This window comes from Hippocampus bargibanti, linkage group LG16 (genome assembly GCF_051943395.1).
Source record: "Hippocampus bargibanti isolate YZ-2025 linkage group LG16, ASM5194339v1, whole genome shotgun sequence".
Taxonomy (NCBI): domain Eukaryota; kingdom Metazoa; phylum Chordata; class Actinopteri; order Syngnathiformes; family Syngnathidae; genus Hippocampus; species Hippocampus bargibanti.
Genome location: NC_142749.1, coordinates 17,627,933 through 17,649,609, shown reverse-complemented (window position 1 = coordinate 17,649,609; position 21,677 = coordinate 17,627,933). Strand labels below are relative to the sequence as shown.

At 39.4% G+C, this 21,677-nt stretch overlaps 2 protein-coding genes across 2 annotated transcripts; one reads left to right on the top strand and one right to left on the bottom strand.

Moving 5' to 3' along the window:
• The first annotated feature begins 1,646 nt into the window (after positions 1 to 1,646).
• On the top strand, positions 1,647 to 5,381 carry LOC148886822 (heart- and neural crest derivatives-expressed protein 1-like). The gene is made up of 2 exons (XM_089017365.1): positions 1,647 to 2,348; positions 4,161 to 5,381. Exons 1-2 carry the CDS (start codon positions 1,845 to 1,847, stop codon positions 4,257 to 4,259), a joined length of 603 nt encoding a protein of 200 aa, XP_088873491.1. The 5' UTR covers positions 1,647 to 1,844; the 3' UTR covers positions 4,260 to 5,381.
• Positions 5,382 to 5,587: 206 nt separating this feature from the next.
• sap30l (sap30-like) lies at positions 5,588 to 12,007 on the bottom strand. Its single transcript, XM_089017367.1, has 4 exons — positions 11,366 to 12,007; positions 10,392 to 10,514; positions 10,207 to 10,305; positions 5,588 to 7,822 (listed from the first exon to the last, which is right to left on the bottom strand). Exons 1-4 carry the CDS (start codon positions 11,549 to 11,551, stop codon positions 7,685 to 7,687), a joined length of 546 nt encoding a protein of 181 aa, XP_088873493.1. The 5' UTR covers positions 11,552 to 12,007; the 3' UTR covers positions 5,588 to 7,684.
• Positions 12,008 to 21,677: the final 9,670 nt, after the last annotated feature.

The following is a 21,677-nucleotide window of genomic DNA, read 5'->3' as shown; positions in this document are numbered from 1 at the left end:
TGACAGTCAATTTATTGTCGCCTGAAAATGACGTCACGTTGACTCGAGTCAATACCAGCCACGGTTCGTCGTAGCTTGCAAACTCAAGACAGCAGGTGAAATACACAAAGTGTTCGATCTGACCTGGACATTGTGATTTTCTATGACTTTTTTAGACGTGAATATGTCAATAATGGCAGTGGTTTATCAAATATGGAAGATTTATCTTCGGCTAACTAATAGCTGCCTTTATAAAGGCTTAAAATTCCCGTATAAAAGTTGTAGTATACGTCGTACATAATTTGGAATGCTAAAAAATGCTAACACAAGCGGAAATGCTGACAGTTCACCGCGCATGCGCAAACAAAGCGGAAATGCAGACAATTTACCGCGCATGCGCACACTATACTTTTATCGATGGCCGTAAGCAGCGATAAAAAAATATAATAATATAATTATACATTTCATTTATAAACTCCTTCCAAAACTCTCACGGTCAAAAATATACGATTAAGGATTTCTTGTATTGGTTTGCCGTGAAATTAATAGTTTGCTATAGTAGCAGTTGAGACGAACTCCATTTGAGCCAAAGTGGCCTTTTGGAAGATTGGTTCACATTTTTTTTCGTATAAAAGTTGTAGTACGCTGTACATTATTTAAAATGCTACAAACCGTCTAAAATACGGGGAAAACGTACACAGTGATTTTTTTCTCCTTTCCTCTTCCTTTCATAACTTTGCTGCTGTGTTACTTCCGGGTAGAGTGAACGCTGGTTCAAATAGTTGCCTCTGCTCACCCGCACAAAAAAAAAAAAAAAATCCAGTGACTGTAAAGTGTCCTTGAGAGTTTTGAAACGTGCTTGGAAACTAAATGTATTTATTATTATTATTATTATTATTATTATGATATTATTATTATTATTATTCTGATTCTGCTTATGATTCTGATTATTATGATGATTACGATGATTATGATTATGATGATGATGATGATTATTATTATTAGTATTAGTATTTAGTATTATTAGTATTATTATGATTCTGATTCTGCTTGATTCTGCTTATGATTATGCTTATGATTCTGCTTATGATTCTGATTATTATTATTATTATGAGTATGATGAGTATGATGATGATGATTATTATTATTCTGCTTATGATTCTGATTCTGATGATTATGATTATGATGATTATGAGAATGATTATTATCATTATTCTGATTCCGCTTAGGATTCTGATTCTGATTATGACTATAATAATTATGATGATTGTGATTATGATTATGATTATTATAAGTTGACAGGTATGCTAAACATTTTGGATAAACGGATCAATCTATTTATCCATCTATTTTCAACGCTGCTTATGCTGAATAGGTCCTTGGTAATTTCAATAGCGTATGTCCGGTTCACCCCCCCAAATAATAATAATAATAATAATAATAATAATAATAATAAAATAAAATATAAAATATAAAAAATCAGATCATGTGTAAATGTTCTGTGGCGGAAAGCAATCATTTCATGTTCATCATCAAAACCAGACGACGATGACGTCACTGACCATGCAAACCCCTCCCACCTTCCTCAACTCGCCACCGCATTGGGCGCACTCCCTTTATAAACCTGTCCACCTCGCACCTTCTAGCGGCTCAAATTTCTCCCGACGACCAGTGGGGAGCTTCGCCGTGGAAATTAAACCGCAAGAGTGGAATTCGAATGTTCACTGAGTGATTTTTTATTTTTATTTTTTATTTATTTTTTTTGGGGGGGGTGGGAAACAAGACATGTTGGATTAAAAACCTAAACGGTGAATGACAGCCGAGAAGCGAGACCCGAAGCAGCAAAAACAGAATCCGGTCCAAGGATGAACTTGATCGGGGGTTACCACCACCACCACCACCATCACCACCTCGTGCCCGAAGCCTTCCCGTTCGTGCCGCGTTGCCACCAGGACGCCCCTCCCTACTTCCAAAGTTGGGTGCTCAACCACGGCGAAGTGCCCCCGGACTACCACGTCCAAGCGCCGTACCCCGCGGGCTCGGAGTTGACGCCCGGCGCCGCGACCGCGGAGCACGACCGCGCCCGCCTAGAGGGCCTCCGGGCCGGCGCGGCCAAGCGGCGAGCGTCGGGGCCCAAGAAGGAGCGTCGGAGGACGGAGAGCATCAACACGGCGTTCGCGGAGCTACGGGAGTGCATCCCCAACGTACCGGCGGATACGAAACTGTCCAAAATCAAGACCCTGAGGCTGGCCACGAGTTACATCGCCTACCTGATGGACGTGCTGGCCAAAGACGCCGGAGAGACTGAAGGATTCAAAGCCGAAATTAAGAAATTCGACAATCGGGATCTGAAAAGGAAAAGGGACACGGTGAGTGTGCATGGCTCTTTACGTCTTCTTTTTATTACGAGATTTCATGCTTTCAAATGTACATTTCTCCACCGCCAGACTAATAAAGCAATCCGCGCGCGATGAATCGACATCCGGGATCCTAAAGGGGGTCAACGATAAGGACCGTTATAACGGTCTCATCGTCTATAGACGCCCACAAAAAAAAAAGTTAATTTCGTCCTCTTAAATTTGCTTTTTTTTTTTTTAACTCAAGCTTACTTTAAACCGGCTCATTTTGAATCAGTTTCGAATGTAAGCATTGTTTGATAATAATAATAATAATAATAATAATAATAATAATAATAATATATTTTATGAAACGGTTTTGCACATTTATAACATACATCTCAGTCTGTTGACATTTTTTATTTTACTATACATTTTTATTTTACTATTTAATGTACTATTTATTTTACTATTTATTTTTCTATCCTTTCACCCTCTCCCCCAACCCATCCCATTTTAAATTGCTGCTGTGGACTGAAAATTTCCCCATTGTGGGACGAATAAAGGTTTTCTGATTCTGAATAATAATAATAATTATTATTATTAGTAGTAGTAGTAGTAGTATTAGCATTAGAGTTATTAGTAGTACGTAGTTGTATTATTATGAATAAAAGAAAATGTTAATGGCTGCGTTGCATGCTGACATTATTATTATTATTATTATTATTATTATTAGAATCAGAATCATCTTTATTGCTAAGGAATTTGTTTCTGGTAGAACACACTGCACTAGTATCATCAAAAAAATGAAAAAAAAAATGGAGGCACTATACAGCTTAGAGAGTTTTAAATGAAGTGTATGATTATTATTATTATTATTATATTCCATTTATGAACACCTTTTAAAACTAATTTAACAGTCATGTTATTCCCTTAAATAAATTATTGACTGCGCGACTCAAATAAATAAGAACAATGAAAGTCATTTTGTCCACAGTGACCTTGAAAGCAGCTAATCGACCTTTCTAAGGCGTTTAAAAGTCAATGTCAGAATTTGTGATTGAATGAAAGAAAAGAGGGAATGCTTGGTTATACATGAAATGTATTATTATATTATTATTATTATCATTAGATAAATTGGCAAGGGTGGTTATTTTTAAATATGCAGTTCCAAATTGGATACTTTGAACAAAATGATTCATTTAAATACATTAAATGTGCTTTTTTTGTCCCCCCCCCAAAAAAAACGGGGTGGGTTTGCATTAATTGAGTTAATCTTAATGTGAGCTGTGGCAGAAAATGCCATCTGAAAATTAAATTGTGAAGTAAACTTATTGACATTTTAAATCTGAAAAAAGGAGATGATAAGTCTGCAATTACAACATTTCCAATAGTTCAATTTTGGACGAATTTTGGTCACCAGAGAAATATTCATTACATTTTTGTATATACATGCTTGGAAAAAAAATCATTGCACAATACGTACTTAAAGATGAATAAATACACTTATAGGATTAGTTCACATTGAATGTCACGTGCGGATAAAAATACTCGACAATGCAAAAAATACGTCATGCAAAAAATTACAACCGTATGTGAATATTTGTTCAAAAAGATTTGATTGAAGTTGTATTGACGATATCAAATTTTTATATGAAACAGTATGTATTGTATTGTATTGTATTGTATTGTATTGAGGATAATACTTCACTGGAAACTCATTTTAAATCTCAACAGAATACAGTTGTAAAAAAATGTGGAATGTACGACATATTTGTGTCTTATTTTATCACGTTATAAACTTTTTGTTCTTCTTACGATCTTTTTTTTTTGTCGCTCGTGCAGGACGAAGGTCCAGCACAAGACTCGTTTGGTCCTGAAAAGAAGGTGAAGGGTCGAACCGGGTGGCCGCAGCAGGTTTGGGCTCTGGAACTCAACCAATGACCAAAAAAAAAAAAAAAAAAAAACAGAAAAAAACCCTCAAGAGATCATCAAACCACTTGTACGACCGCACGTGAACGCATCATCGTCTGAAGAAAAAAAAAAAGACTTTTCATATTTTCTCTCCTGCTGTTTGTTTCATAAGAAATGTGGAATATTGTGTTTATCCTTTCGTCTTGTTGTGCCCCTCCCCAACACCCCAGGGGTGGGGGAAAAACGTTTAAATTATGTTTTGAAAAAAAAAAAAAAACAAGACATTTAAATTATTCTTTCGTTTTTTAGTCCACGTTTTAAAATTGCAACACGCGTACTGTTTTGTTTTTGTGGCAATTTTATTCGGGGATTGAGTTGATTATTATAACTATTTTTTTTTGGGGGGGGGTACGCTTTTATTTTGTGTTGGCACATTTTATTTCTTATTTTTTGGTCTACTGTCGCGCCATTTTGTGTGTACGAACGTCGTTTTTTTTTGGTAGCCTAAGGTGACGTCATCCATTTGATCGAACATAAGGAAAAAAAAATCGACAGGAAAATTAAAATACAAAATGGGTGAAACCATATTCAAGAAAAAATACGTAAAAATATTGTGATTTTTTTTTTTGGTATACTTTGTCTAATAAGAATCTACCTCAACGTGCTCACTGTCCGCTTGAATAGACGCACTCGAATGTCGTTCACCTTCGACGCAGCTTGAATCACTCGCAAACGATAAAAAAGTACAATTTCAATTAGTTGTGTAAAATGTGGATGGAATGTACATTATACGTGAATCTATATAATAATAAATGAATATTTTATGACGCCCTCCATTTTGTGACGCGTTTTGATTATTTTGGCGACAACGGTGATTACGTCGCGTAAAAAAGACGTCACCAGATGAGATTTCGGTAGTTTTATTCACTGGCGTGATTAAATGTACTAAATTTGGAGTATGGTTGGATTGTCAGTGGTGTATTTCTTTGTTTTTAAGGCTATTGAACGTACAGGGAAAATGTTTCCGATGAATTAGTCAAATTTGTGATCCCATTTTAAGTTTCTAGTTAAAAAAATGGTGTCACCGAGTGGTGTCTGACTGGCACTGCTAGCGGTCATTAAACGTGTCGAGTCATATAAACATACTTTGCAATTCAAGCAAAATAAAGTAAAACTACTTACCACTGCTTACCAGGAAGCCTGCAAATGAAGGGACACGGAATGTTTTGGTGAGCAATACCGCCATCTTGTGGTGTGTTTTAGAAACGGCTGGGGTTGCTTCGCTAGCATCACATAGCGAATGTAGCCTGTTTAAAGTTGAAAAAAAAAGTTTAAAAGCACTCAGTCAAACATTTAGATACATAAGTCTGTACATTTATTCATGAACAAGAGCATCATGAAACATTTTTTTAAATACAAGTGTGATTTCTAATAGGAAGGATACAGGTTAATACGGCTGTTGTCGCTTAAGCGTGATTAAAGATGGATGGTTAGCAACGATGCGATGCTAACGAAAACTACCAGAAAAGATAATTCAGGGAGTAAAAACAAAAATGACAAATAAAATCCTGTCAACTGTGTACAAAGATCATCGCAGTGAAGTGTTTTTACTGTGAACAGGACACTCAAGCCAAAGGAAAGCTAGCATTAGCTAGCTAAAATGTCAACAAAGCAAGAGCTCTGCTAATCGACGGTCTTCATCGGTGGTATCATTTAACCCTCCTGTTAACATGGCTCCTCAGGAAACGCAATCATATTCCTTGGGTCAATCTGACCCGTTGCCCCAAATTGTGGAATTCGTTCACCCCCCCCCAAAAAAACAAAAACAAAACAAAACAAAGAGTTAGACGCATCAGATTTGTGGCACCCTCTGCTGAAGCTAATCAAAATAAAATGGGCTATCTACTAGCCGGCTAGCTAGCTTTCTATCTTTGTATTTTAGTGACATGCAGTGTATTAGCTAACTAACTAGCTAGCAAGCTATCTAGCGAGCTATCTGTTGGCTATGTATTAGCTGTCTACTAGCTTTCTAGTTACTTCCAGGTGAGTGAACGCTAGCGCGTGTGGCTGCCGCTGCTCACCCACAGAAAAACTTATTATAACTCACTGTAAAGTGACCTTGAGAGTTTTGAAAGGTGCTTAATAAATGAAATGTATTATTAGTATTATTATTAATGGTCACTATGAGTTATCGCAAAGAGCTTTTTGTTTCAGTGCTAACGTTTAATCCTGTAATGTATGTAATGTAGTGGCCTTGGGTCAATTTGATCCGATATCTAAAAAATGTCAGAATCAGGAAACCCGATTCCTCCCAAAATATGTAGTTAAAAACCATACTTAAAAGTAAAAAAAAGGTAAAAGTGGCATGAATTTTGACATTGGGTCAATTTGACCCGCAAAGATAACAATGGGCCACATGATTTTAGCATGTCAGCGCTTACAAATATTATTTTGCAGAGTGCTTTTAAAAACCTCGTTACATTAATTTCTGATTAACGGAATGCACAATATGACCTATGACCTGTAAAGTGTCATCAATTAAAAGGGGCAGGACCAAATTGTCTCAATATAAGATTTTTTTAGCCTGTCACTGATAACTTATTATTTGCTAGCTATTTGCTATCTATTAGCTATCTGACTGGCTAGCTACCTAGCTATCTGGCTAGCTATCTAGTTAGTTATCTAATCGCTATCTAGCTGGCTGGCGATCTAGCTAGGTATCCGTTGGCTATCGATTGGCTAGCTTTCTATCTATTTGAGTGACTTCCGGGTTGAGTGAACGCTGGCCTGGCGCGTGTGGCGGCTGCTGCTGCTCACCCACAGAAAAACTGTGACTGTAAAGTGACCTTGAGAGTTTTGAAAGGCGCTTATAAATGAAATGTATTATTATTATGATTATAATCCATATTTTTCCTGCAAAATCGCTGTTAGGTTGCTTTCGAAGAAACATTAATCCACTGCACTTACGATTTATTTTTAAAACGGGCCCATCGGGACCCCGTAAAAATAACAGGAGGGTTAAACACGGGTCGAGTCAAGTGCCATTAGCATGACAATGCTAACAATTGCTATATGCAGTGCGCACGTTGGTGGAAGAAAAAAAAAAGTCCACATGCAAATGCCAGCAGTCCAGTCCAGTCCGGGCGCTCAAGGTCCAAATTGTGTTGTTGTTGTTGTTTTTTTTTTTAAGTACGTGACGTTGTCTTTCCTGACGAGGTTAAAGGGGACATTCTGTCGGCGGGAAAGGGAGTCTTTTTTTACGTCCCGGTGGACACGGTAACAGTCGACACATGTGAGGCCAAGTCAAATTGCGTCCTGGTGCAAAAGCTTTCGATGGCCTGTGGATGGTTGCAACTCTTAAAAAAACAAATAAAAAATGTCCGCCTTGTCCAGTTTTTGGTTGTTTCGCCATGTATGGTTATGTCCGTCGCTTGCGTGTTTTTGTTGTTTTGTTTTTAGTCGAGTGGTTTGCCGCCGCCGCCGCCGTCGGCCTTCTGGTCCAAGCGGCTCTTGCTGCTTTTCACCATGTAAATAAAGTAGGTCAGCGTTTCCTTCTCGTTCACCGGAATGTTCCTGAAGTGGCGGCTCACCGTCTGCGGAAGGGACGGACGGGGAAAAAAAAGGAGACGATAGTCAGACGATGCTGTTTTTCGCTAGTTGAGTTGACATTATTAATAATAAAAATAATACATTTCATTCATAAGCGCCTGTTAAAAGTCTCAAGGTCACTTTACAGTCATGCGCAAGCGTTCACTCAACCCGGAAGTCACTCAAATAGATAGAAAGCTAGCGAGCTAATAGACAGCTAACAGACAGCTAGCTAGATAGCGAGATAGCTAATCGATAATAATAATAATAATACATTTCATTTATAAGCGCCTTTCAAAACTCCGCAGGTCAATTTACAGTCATGCGCCAGCGTTCACTCAACCCGGAAATAACTCAAATAGATAGAAAGCTAGCGAGCTAATAGACAGCTAGCTAGATAGCGAATAGATACAAATAATAATAATACATTTAATTTCTAAGCGCCTTTCAAAACTCCCAAGGTTACTTTACAGTCATGCGCCAGCGTTCACTCAACCCGGAAGTAACTCAAATAGATAGAAAGATAGCGAGCTAATAGATAGCTAATAGATAGATAGCTAGCTATATAGCTAATCGAGAATAATAATAATAATTTGCTCTTTCTTTTTTTCCCTTGTGGGGTTTTCTTTATTTCTGCAGCGATCAGAATACAAATAGAAAAAGAAATTCTTCCATTTGGTGGTAGTAGCTATTGAGCTAGCTATCTAGCTAGCTATCTATTTGTTATCTAGCTGGCTAGCCAGCTAGCTATCAGCTATATAGCTAGCCATCTATTAGCTATGTCATTGAAAGTTTTGAAAGGCACTAATAGTACAAGGTACTATTATTATTATTAGCTATCTATTAGCTAGCTAGCTTTCTATCTGAGTTATTTCCGGGTTTCAAATTTCTCAAGGTCACTTTACAGTCACAAGATCAGTTTTTCTGTGGGTGAGCAGCGGCAGCCACACGCGCCAGCGTTTACTCAACCCGGAAATAACTCGATTAGAATAGTAAGACAAATAGATAGAAAGCTAGCTAGCTAGCCAATAGATAGCTAATAGCTATCCAGCTAGGTGCTGGCCGAAAGGTGTTTCTAACTTGCGCTTAACAGCAAGTTTAGCGGACAAAGATTAGCTTTGAATTACAACAAATGTCCAAAAACAAACAAACACCGAGCGCTCGTCGGGCCGTTCGTTGCCACAGCTGTAGGGCGGTTGTCAGCTGCCGACCGCCGCCGCGTTATTAACGACGTGCGTGGCTCGTTAAAACCGCGTCCAGAGTCTGGGGAAACGTTCAACTTGCTAGCGGGTGCCATTCATTCACCGTCGGCGCCCGACGCCAAGCCCCTTTCACCCCATTTCGCCCCCCCCGGGCTCCAATACAGGAGGTTTTCATAAGGTCCACCTGTCGGCGCGGCAAATTAGTCCAGTGAGCAATTACGGCGGCGCGGGAGCTAGCGACACAGCGTCCGTCAAAGTTAACCGCGGGTGACCGCGAGGGACGCCTATAATGAGGACGACGGGGGAGTCTGTGGCGAAAAAAAAAGTCACGTTGACATTGTAGCAGGCTGTCAACGCGGCGCGGTCACAACCCTGATCCACTGCTGAAAAGGATGCTTTGATCCGCTCCTGTTTACGTGGGACAAGGAGATTTTCGACCATTTCTCTTCGTCAATGAAAATAAAAATATTTTAGGGCGGAATTTTAACTCACATGAAACAAACAAACAACCAAAAAAAATGGTCGCGGCTTGGAATTGAAGCGGATTTACGTGGGACATGAGATCTCCTTCCGTCAATGGATGATACAGCTTCGTGTTTGCTTTGAACATTTAGCCTGTAGCACACGTGCATATTTTTTTAGCACGACGTCGCTGATCCACTGGTGAAAAAGATGCTTTGATCCTCTCGTCTTTCATCTAGAACTGCTGCATGTCACAAAGTGGGAACGGCAAGTGCTGAAGAATGAATGACTCTGTGTCGTCATGTTATTTGCTATTTAGTTTTTTTTTACTTCAAGATATGTATGTGGAACGGTCGCGGCTTGGAATTGAAGCGGATTTATGAGGGACATGAGATCCCTTTTCGTCAACGGATGCTACAGCTTTTTAGCACGACGTGCCTGATCCACTGGTGAAAAGGAGGCTTTGATCCTCTCTTTCATCTCGAACTGCTTCATGTCACAAAGAGGGTACAGCAAGTGCTGAAGAACGAATGATTTGCTATCTATTATCTTTCTATTAGCTATTTATCTAGTTATCTGGTTATCTGGCTGTCTATCTATTAGCTAGCTATCTATCGAAGTAGAGCAAATTTATCGCTATCGACCCGTCGTACGCGATTGATACATCGTTGCGGTCGCCTAAATGGCATCGCGGCGGATTTTGCGGGTGCGCGACGTGCGATCACCTCAGCCAGCTGGGCCTTGTTAAGACCGGGCCTGGTCTGCAACTTGTAGTGTCGCTTGTAGCGCCGCAACGTGTTCACCTGCAGCTGGAACAGGTCCACCTGCGAAGAAATGGAATCGTCACGGCGACACGCGTTAAAAGGAGGTCAAAGGGAGAAAAAAAAAAAAAAAAAAACAAACGCTTTACCTCCGGCACTTCCACGTCGTGATCCGGGGACTCGCCGCCGTCGTCGCTCGTCTTTCTCTTCCGCTTGTTACGCACGCTTTGAATGAAATTTTTGTGGAAGTCGCAGATGTACAAGTGGCGCACCTACAAACAAGTAGGAAAGAGGTTTAAAGGACAACCGACACCGTTTTTTTGTTTCCTAACTGACATCAGAAAAATGTTTTAGAGCATCTAAAATACCCAAATATTTTTAGTCAAATGCAAAACACCAATAAAAAATGACTTAAAGTGTCCCACAAAATGAGCTCGGAACCGGACAGATTCAGAAAGTCCCGCCCCCTTGTTCGTGACGTCACGCCAGCATACTCCTTCACAAACTGCCCTGCTCCAGAATCAAAACAATGGCTTCCGAGAGTTCAGATTCAGAGAACCCACTATTTTATTATTTATCATTATATTATTTGTTTTTATTGTTCTTTCAATTGTAAAGTGTCCTTTAGTGTCCTGTAAGGCACTTGTAGATTAAATGTGTTATTATTAAGCAGCTTTCGTCTAGAATTTTAAGACTTTTAACTCATTCGCTGCCATTCGTGAATTTATTTTAAATAAAGATTAAAAGATTGACAATTGAGGACGTTATTAAAAGGATAAGTCGGTGTTATTTGCACAAAATGTCGTTTATGGAGAGTTTGGTCTAAGTCGACTCTGAAGTGCTAACGCGGCTAACTTTAGCATAGTTCTAAAATCTCGCTCATCGATACGTGGCAAAATTCGACAAGACAAAAACATTATAGACACACATAAATTAGCTCAATTGACACACAAAACAAGCGAAAAACATGAAAATAAAACGCCAAGTCGCGTATTCGATTGGAGGTATGTTAGCGTTAGCTGTCAATCAACCGGCTAACATCCGGTTGTCTTTCGGTTCCCACACGGGGAAAAGTCGTCGTGTTTTTTTCCCCTCTCCCTCCCATTTTTCCAATATTACTCACGCTCTTATCGATATCCAGCTTGAGTTTCTTTTGCGAAATGCTTTTCTGGATCCGCTTGCTGAACGAGGCGTTGCCGGCCGATCGGCCGCAGCGTTCGCCGTCCTCGATCAGGCAGCAGCTTTGGCCGTAGAGGGGCGGCGCGGGCGGCCCGTCGTGGCTGTCCTCCTCGGTACTGAAGCCATTCATCCTGGAGGGGAGCCGCTCCTTGCGGAATTTGCTCAACTAAACAAATGTAACACACACCGCAAAAATATCCCGAGTCCGTTGAGTTAACGAGCGGGTTGGCCTTGCGCTGCCCGCCTCAAGTGCGGCGTTTTTAAAGGCCAACTCCTCCAAAGCGAGTCGAAAACATGCTGTCGTCCGTCGCCATTCGACCAACCTTACCGCGGCTAGCTAACGTGCGCTAGCTACGGCTAGTTAGCACAAGCGCCAAGGTGGACTGGATATTCCAAAGAGAGCCCACGTTTCGCGTATGACAGCAGTCTTGAACGACTGGGGCTCGGCTGGAGATGAAACTCGACGGCGCAGCAACTTTTTTTCTGGGGGTTAAAACAAATCTGGCGACGAATTCACAACAATCGCATTTTACAATGGACGTGCTGGAGTGTGGGAAACGGAAGTTTCCCTCCTTGGCCAAGATTGGTCAGTTTGGAGAAGAAGGTGGAGATTAGGGAGGAAACGGCGCGATATGATTGGCTGGAACCAATGCCGGTCTTGACTTGTCACTTGGACGTGCATTTTTCTGGTGTTTTCCAACTCGTGATGGGAATTCAGTCTCTTTTTAGAGAATTGGGTCTTTTGGCTCGGCTGACCAAAAAGAGCCTACTTACGGCTTTTCGTTTTTGTTGCTTAAATTAATTTACTCTTAATATGTAAAACGATTCACTAATGTATACAAAACATACAATATATATATATATTTTAAAATGTAAATGGCTTTATATTATTGTGATATTAATAAATACCAAGTGCCTCAGCTTTGAGGGGGTTGATCCTGTTTACAAATTCAGTCAAAAGCCGCTTCGTTCGCTAACGACACATCTCCATTTCCAACATAAAATGTGTCACTTTTTCGCGCCAGGGATATTTAACGACGCATTTGACCAATTTAAAGATATTTTTGACATATTAGAATCACAAAACATTCGGTTAATCCTTTTTGGTATCCCGAACCGGGTCATGAAATTACGATTGAGAAACAATTGCAACAACCTGTTCATGTGACGTCATCTCTGCGACACCAACCACTCTGATTAAACTCTATTTATTATTCGACTCTCCGCTTGTTCTGAAATAATTGTGTGTATTTATTGTCATTATTCATTCACAAATATATACATTACAATGAAATGTATTATTATTATTATTATTATTATTAAGAAGGCATTCTGTTGACATGGTTACGGTGTGATTCCATCAATGACGTTACAGGGGGCAGTAGAGGCTATTAAATGAAACAAGGGGCTGTACAAAAAATGTTTTTTTTGTCACTTTTGAAACGTTTCCAAGAGCTTGCTTTGATTAATTCACCTTATTTGATGTTTCCAACAACAATTAAATAAAAAAACAACGCCCTCATGCTATTTTTAGGAGTCCGTTTTAAAATCCCCCTTATTTGGAAACGCCGTCTCGATGATAATGCTCAAAGATGCTATTTGCTTTCCGTTTTTTTTCTCCGTTTTTTTGTGTGTATCATCTTATTCTCAGATGACGTGAAGGTTCAAGCAAAGGACACCATTAAAAGAAAACGTGGCAGAGCAGAAAAGCAAATTGGATTTTTGTCTTGATGAGGCCAATAAAGGCTTTAATGGAGCTTTAAGATGCGACCTTCGGAGGGAAATGCTGTGATGGATTGACATTAGATGGTAAACATTGGCGTAGTTTTATAAGGGGGGTGTAATATTGTCTTCCGCAGGATTGCATTAGCCTTTATTTGTCTCGCAGTGGAGACATTTACATTTCACAGCAGCGAAGTGATGAAAGTGAGTGGAAAGGAAAGGAAGAAGTAGAACAACAAAACACAAGAGCTGCTGTAAAGGCAGCCACTCCTGTGGCGCCATCTTGAAGTCAAAACAACAACAACAAAAAAACTAATTAACAAATAATATGACAACACAAATATCTATCTAGCTAGCTATCTAGCTAGGCTATGTAGCTAGCCATCTATTAGTTATCTATAGATAGTTACCTAGTTTTTAATTTTTTATTTCAGCGTCCATTACATGGAAAGTGTGTTTCGCCTTCACCATTAGCTAACATCCCCGCTCGGAAAGCTAAATGAGCGATTGATTTTTTTGGGCCAGTCTGCCGGAGCAGTTTGTCATTGGCGATCAATAACCCAACATGAGCTAGGACACGCTTTTTTTTTTTCTTTTCAAAGTCCGCCAACACTCTGTCATCATTATTCGAGGCGCCAAATGGAACAGAAACAACCTTCTCCAAAGGCTTAGCGTGTTGTCCATTTTGGACAATGGAGAGTAATGAAATGTCCATTAGTCCAAGAAGGAAGTTCAAAGTTCAGTGCGTCGTCCTTGGCGACTCGGTAAAGCGCGTTAATCGGATCATATAGTTCTTGTTCGTATCGGATGGCGCGGCGCGGAGACGTGTTACGTGACTTTGCACCACGATAAGTTGGCGCTAACCTAATATCATGCTACATGTTGCGCTACATGTCGCGCTACATGTTACGCTACATGTCGCGCTACATGTTGCGCTACATGTAGCGCTTCATGTCATTTAGCAGGTTGATTTTGTCGTCGCCATTTTTGCCAGTATTTTTCCCCGCTAGGTTTCCGCTTCATTTTTTGTTGTTGTCATGGGTCACATTGCAGTTCCGGTTTTCTCCTTCGGGGGAGCCATTACAAATTTGGGGAAGCAATAATAATAATAATAATAATAATAATAATAATAGTAATAGTAATAGTAATAGTAATAGTAATAGTAATAGTAATAGTAATAATAAAAATAAGAAGAATAAAATAATAATAATAATAATAATAATAATAATAATAATAACAATAATAAAATAAAAATAAAAATAAAAATAAAAATAAAAATAAAAATAAAAATAAAAATAAAAATAAAAATAAAAATAAAACAAATAAATAAATGAAAATGAAAATGAAAATGAAAATGAAAATGAAAATAAATCTAAATAAAAACAAATAAATAATAATAATAATAATAATAATAATAAATATTAATAATAAAAAAAACTAAAACTAAAATTAAAACTAAAATTAAAATTAAAATTAAAATTAAAATTAAAATTAAAAATAAAAATAGTTTTTTTTTAATGGTTACATTAAAAACCCCACACAAAAACTACCAAAAAATGTTTTGACACCAGCATCATCCATAAAGAGATATTTTCATGCACTCCAAGTTCATTTAGCAACCCGCGACAAGTTCCAGGTATTTATTTTGTAGCGTTTGGTCATTTTTAAGTAGTTTTGGGCCACTTTAACTTATTTTTATTGGTGTTTTGCATTTGACTAAAACTATCAGCTTGCGTGTTTTGGCTATTTTAGATGCTATAAAACGTTTTTCTGATGTCAGTTAGGAAACCCCAAAAAATGGTGTCTGTTGTCCTTTCAGCATTCCTTCTGCACTCTGGAAATAAATGACATATTCATTTTGAAATCAAACTTGTCACTATCGATCGGCTCCAAGGCGGCTAACCGGAATCCCCCCCCCCCTCCAAACCCCCCTCAATGCCGACGTTCCGCCTCATGTTCCGCCCGTTTGGACAAAACGCCATCCATCATACTTAGAAAAACATATTAGCTTATGTTTTTTTTTTATGCTCGCCGGCCGATGAATTATTCAACGGGCTATTGATTATCTGGACGACCCCCCCCCCCCCGACCCCCTTATCACAATCACTCAAAGCGCTCGCGCTAATCCAATTGCGGTTCCACCGAGAGGTCCATCTGGCGGCATTGCTCGCAACTGTATTGCTTCGCCGTGATTGTTTTCGACTAAGTGTGTCGTGTCATAACAACACAAAGTTCGCATTAAAGTGTCAGCTCGGGTTTGCGTCGGGTTGACGTTGCGTAATGTAGCAAAGCGGGCGACACTGGTGCACGTACAGTGATACCTTGGCTTACGAACTTAATTGGTTCCCACACACAGTGTGTAAGGTGAAAAGTGTGTATCCCAAAAAAATAATTTCCCATAGGAAGCCATTAAAATGAGAATAATCCGTTCCCAGGTCCCCATAAAACATAATTTTCTAATTTTCTAAGCCTTAAAACTACACAAAATATACCTTACTTTATGTATAATAAATGTGCTATGATATTATACTTAAAGAAATAAACTGTACTGTATAATAAAGTTGCTTTATTTACCTTTGTGATGGTTGTTTCATCAGCATTAAACACAGGGATGATCCCTTGTAGGTGCTTTCTCTGCGATAATTTTACCTGGTTCCTCATCAATTGTGTTCTGTTTAGCTCGGTTGATAGCTTTTTGCATCAAGTGTACATATGGCTTGTGCGGGTTATTTGTGGGGCCTTATTGATGGGATATTTTAACCTTGCAGTCTACACTCTGCCAATCAAAGTTGAAACTCTCTCACTGTCGTCTGCCTGTTTCTTTAATGTTTAAACCACCCCCCTGACTGCTGCGTTCTTGACCAATCATATGGCTTCAACCGAAGACTGGGGTGGGGAATAGAGGAGAAAAACAGTCGGGTGCCATTTTGTTGTTAGAAGAACGGGCTCGTTGGCGAACGACACATCACTCATTGAGGCAGCTCCGTGTACGAAAAAAGTTCGTATGCCAAGGTAAAATTTTCATAAATGTAACGTTCGGAAACCGAAAAGTTCGTAAGCCAAGGGGTTGGTAAACCAAGGTATCACTGTACGAGACTCCAGTGTTCCATTTAGAACACGGTAGGCAAGTTGAGGCCCGAGGGCCAAATCTGGCCCGTCACGTCATTTTCTTTGGCCTGTAAAAGAAAATCAAATTTATTATTATACAATACAATCTGACATTTGGAACGTTACGCTAGCTAATGTTGTTGACACACTACGTAGCATTGTTTGAGCTAACTATAGGCTACATAACACTACTTTGAATATACGACCTGAAATTATACTTAAAATAACCGTTTTATACATAGCGTTTCCCTACTTTTCTTTTTCGCTATTAACGTCGCAATCAAGATTTTGCTCCGCGTATACGGCGACTCCTCGGAATGACTTTTGTGGCACAAAATGTCTCCGTTTGTCAGAAGGCTCGCTGAATGATTCATGGCACAACAACGACCCATCTTGTCTCGTACGACTCGGTTGTCGACGACGACCCCGATGCGGAGGTCGCACTCATTAAGGGTGACGTGGCCGACGCGTACTTCCTCATTAAATCGTAGACGACGTGTAACGTAAAAAAAAATGGTAAATTGTGATGTATATTTGATGGCGTGTTGGGCGTCGCTCGGCACGCAATCGCTACCTCGCCAAGACGCCATGAAACATTCAACGGGGGGCCATTTGCATATCAAGCGACTTTTCTGCCAAGCTAAATTTGGGGCGGCGGAATTTACTCGCCCGTTTCACCGAATCGGGGTACGCACGGGTAACACACGGGAGACACAATATCTATTTCTGGCTAATGTCTGACAACCCTCCCCCCCCTGACTTCTGCCCCCTTTGCATACGTTTCCGCCCCTCAAAGGCTGACGGCCATCTTTTTTTTATTGTTGTTTTGATGAGGCTTCTTCAGCCGCCATCTGTACTCCTTTGAAGGTGTCGGACGTTTTGCTTCTTATCCAAGAAGCTTCGTCAGCAAACTATTTTTTTGCTGGTAGTTTAAGACCAAATATATTAAAAAAAAATCCTCGTCATATATATATATATATTAGTCCCTGCTCTCAGGTTGGGGGGGAGCAGAGGACTACTCCCTGTGGCCACACTGATTACTTCTATTGTCCTGACTGATTACTTTGTTGTAAAAATGAAAATTGTAAAGAGCAATAATCAAATGTAATTGAATCGAATGTAATCTAATTCAATGTAATGTAATTTGATCTAATCTAATGTAATCTAATATAATCTAATCCAATGTAATATGATCTAATCAAATGTATTCTGATCAGATCTAATGTAATCTAATATAATCTAATGTAATGTAATGTAATCGAATATAATCTGATCCAATCCAAACTAATATAACGGAATCTAATCCAACGTAACATAATTTTATCTAATATAATGTAATCTGATATAATATAATGTAATAGAATCTGATCTATTCTAATGTAATCTGATCCAATGTAATGTAATCTGATCTAATCAAATGTAATATGATCTAATCTAATGTAATATGATCAATTCTAATCTAATCTAATCTAATCTGATCTAATATAATGTAATCTGGTGTAATCTAATGTAATCTGATGCAATCCGATCTAATCTAATCCAGTCTAATGTAATGTAATTGGATTGGATTGGATTTGCCTTTATTAGTCTCGCAGTGGAAATGTAATGTAATGTAATGTAATCTAACACGATCCAATCTAATATGATCCGAAAAGGGACTATTCTTTGGGTCCTGCAATTTGAGTGAAAATGACAAAAACCCTGGCACTGCAGTGGCCACATTTTTTTGCACATCATCTGGCAGTCAATGAGTTAATAGCATTTGCGGTCCAATATAAATGTCACGTTTTCAACATACCTAACTGGAGGAATTTATGAGCGCACGCACGTGGACGTCCTCTTGCGAGCGATGGCGAGCAGGCGTGAGCGATGGCGAGCAGATGCCCCCCCCCCCCCCCCCCGGCTCAAAGCGTCACTCCCGGAGACCTCGGCTGCTTTTTTACGCCTCATTAGGAAGCAAGGTCGCCCTTCCGCCTGCCTGCGCCTTATTTACAACCTTTTTTTTGAAAAACAAAAAAAGGACCCTTGCAAGGTCAAAGGTGAGCTCAAGTTTACCTCCACTGGCTTTTGTCAAGAGATAGTTTCTGCACCCTCTTTGTTGCATGAAGCAGTTCTACATGAAAGAGAGGATCAAAGCGTCTTTTTCACCAGTGGATCAGGGACGTCATGGTGGAATGTGCACGTCTGCTACAAGCTAAACGTTGGAAGCAAACACGAAGCTGTAGCATCTATTGACAAAAAGAAATTATCTCACATCTCCTATCCCACGTAAATCCACTTCAATTCCAAACGGCGACACTTCCACATGAGATTATCTCACATCTCCTATCCCACGTAAATCCGCTTCAATTCCAAGCCACGACACTTCCACGTGAGATTGTCTCACATCTCATATCCCACGTAAATCCGCTTCAATTCCAAACGGCGACACTTCCACATGAGATTATCTCACATCTCCTATCCCTCGTAAATCCACTTCAATTCCAAACGGCGACACTTCCACATGAGATTATCTCACATCTCCTATCCCACGTAAATCCGCTTCAATTCCAACCCCCCCCCGGTAAAATATATCTATTGCCTCTGGATTTCCCATAATGCACCTCTCCCTCCTCGTTGTTGTTTTTTTTTCTCTGACTTTCCGCAGGCACTTTGGCAGCTGCTTTTGTGATGCTTCCGATCACTCAGCGCGACGCGGCGTTATTATCTTCAACCCATTTTCCTTCCTCACACCGATGGATCGCTAACAAGAGCGAGTGATTGGCAGCTCGATAAATCCGTCGCAATGAACGAGTGGGAAGCCTTTTTTTTTCCTCTCCAACTAAAATAACTCGAGAGTTTCTTTTCTTTTTTTCCAGAAGAAGCACCTGCCACTCGTGGGGTTGATGTTCTTGTTTTTTGCGGTGATGCTAATTGGACCTCATCTTCGTCGTAGCGTCACCCGGTGTGGAATGATCAAGGTATCAATTAGCGCACATGGGAGGAAAAGCGGCTTTTCATGACAATGGCGCTTTTCAAGAAAAAAAAAAATCACCTGTTGAGCTTCTGGCAAAGAGGGGGGGCGGGACTGAACGTCACAGTTAAGTTCATCAAAATTAATTGGAATTGTCGCGGCTTGGAATTGAAGCGGATTTACAGTACATGGGACAGGAGATGTGAACAAGTCTGTTTTTGTCAATGGATGCGACAGCTTCGTGTTTGCTTTCAACATTTAGCTTGTAGCACACGTGCAAATTTCACCATGTCCCTGATCCATTAGTGAAAAGGATGCCTTGATCCTCTTTCATCTAGAACTGCTTCATACAACCAAATTGGCAATTAAAAAATATTGACGACACAAAGTTTTTAAATGTGAAAAATGTAGTTAAATTTTTTAAATGATTGTTTTAAGAATAAAGAAAAAAAAGACATTTGTTTTGACAAAAACGTGCAATTTACCAGACGTATGTATAAAAGTCGCGGCTTGGAATTGAAGCGGATTTACATGGGATAGGAGATGTGAGACATTCTCTTTTCGTAAATGGATGCTACAACTTCGTCGTTGATTTCAACGTTTAGCTTATAGCAGATGTGCACATTTCACCATGACGTCCCTGATCCACTGGTGAAAAGGACGCTTTGATCCAAAGAAAGTGCAGAAAGTGCTTAAGATTGAATGACTTTTTTTTGTTGTTGTTTTGACTTCAAAATTGCACCGCGAGAGTGTTTGCCTTTACAGCAGCTCCTGTATTTTTTTTTCTACTTCTTCCTTTCCTTTCCACTTTGCTGCTGTGAAATGTCAATTTCTCCTCTGCGAGGCGAATCAAAGCTAATGCAATCCATCCAAAATAAACTGCCAAAACCTGTCTCACCAAAGGACAAAAAAATGGAGTCAGCATTTCTATCATTCCAGGATGCACCAAAAAACGGACACACACTGTGGATTTGCTATCTATTTGCTAGCTAGCTAGCTCCCTAGCTGGCTATCCAATTTCCTATCTATTTGCTATCCACTAGCTATCTGGCTAGCTAGCTAGCTATGTAGCTGGCTATTTATTAGCTATATGGCTATCTAGCTAGTTAGCTGACTGTCTAGCTGGCTATCAATTAGCTATCTGTTAGCTAGCTAGCTAGCTTTCTATGACCTTGAGTTTTGAACATTTTAATAAATTAAATATATTATCATTATTAAAAAAAATAAATGTATTATTGTAAATGAAATATGTCGGCCATTTTGTTTCGAGGAAGCCATTTTGTTTTTTTTTTTGTCGCTCAAGGCTGTGAAAAATTTGACCAAATGAAGACGGTAGAGCAGACAGACGGGCGGCGTGAAATCAAAACACTCTTCCGTTTAATATTGACGCCGTCCAAAATGGATTATTTTGGTGCAATCGACGTTAAAAAAAGTGTCTTTCGTCCAAATAATCCTCCCCGGTCGCATCGTCGCTGTTGTGCTCACTAAAACTCTTGCTTGAAGCAATAACAATGATAAACTACTCATGTGACCTCAAATTCACCCCTTTAAAAAATACAATAAAATAAAAACACCAAAAAAAATCATCGCTTTTGTCGCTCCGAAAAATATAGTTTTTTTTCTGCAAAATAATCCAGTCGTGGCTCATTATTTTCATTTTTGAAAACAAAAAAAAAACCACCAAAACAGCATCTTAATGTCACCTCAGGCTGAATTATACGAGGGAATTAAAAAGTTACGGCGTTACTCTTCATGTCTTTATCGCCGACGTCGCCCCCGCCCCCCCGTCGCCGGGGAGATTTACGGCCGCATTAGCGTCATGCTAGCTCATCGTTCAACGGCCCAAAAAAATAATGAGATTGCTTGCTAGGAATAGACAAAAAAAGAAAAAAGAAAATCTAATGCAACCCTAATGCAAAATGTTGGCAACCCGGAAGTAACTCAGATAGATAGAAAGCTAGATAGCTAGCTAATATATAGCTACTAGATAGGATCATTTGGATGGTTTCGTTTCAAGATTTTTGAGCATATCGAAAAAAATAGCAACGGATTGGACATCCAAAAATGAGTCCCCGAAGAATTTGATGTGGTTTCCATGGCGACAAGATACTCACTCATCCCCGGGTTGATATTTGCTATGTTTTCACAAAACGCAGATCACAAAAATCCTGTTTTTTTTTAAAATAATAATAATAATAATAATAATAAAAGTAATAATAATACAAGTAATAATAATAATAATAATAATAATAATAATAATATAATAATAATATGCCAGGACAAACATTTGAAAATGTGTGTGTGACCTCACAAAAACCTTGAAACGGGAATGTGTGTGAGACCTCACTAAACCGTTGAAACAGGAATGTATGTGACCTCACAAACACGTTTAAACAGGAATTTGTGTGAGAGACCTCACTAAAACATTGAAACAGCAATGTGTGTGACCTCACAAACGCCATGAAAAAGGAAT

What these genes read in the sequence shown, in the direction of transcription:
- sap30l (XM_089017367.1), bottom strand. Translation starts at nt 11,551, where the DNA reads ATGAATGGCTTCAGTACCGAGGAGGACAGCCACGACGGGCCGCCCGCG. An exon ending in ACGACGTGGAAGTGCCGGAG is followed by an intron (nt 10,306 to 10,391) that starts GTAAAGCGTTTG and finishes ATTTCTTCGCAG; the next exon opens with GTGGACCTGTTCCAGCTGCA. An exon ending in ACAAGGCCCAGCTGGCTGAG is followed by an intron (nt 7,823 to 10,206) that starts GTGATCGCACGT and finishes TCCCTTCCGCAG; the next exon opens with ACGGTGAGCCGCCACTTCAG.
- LOC148886822 (XM_089017365.1), top strand. Translation starts at nt 1,845, where the DNA reads ATGAACTTGATCGGGGGTTACCACCACCACCACCACCATCACCACCTC. An exon ending in TGAAAAGGAAAAGGGACACG is followed by an intron (nt 2,349 to 4,160) that starts GTGAGTGTGCAT and finishes TCGCTCGTGCAG; the next exon opens with GACGAAGGTCCAGCACAAGA.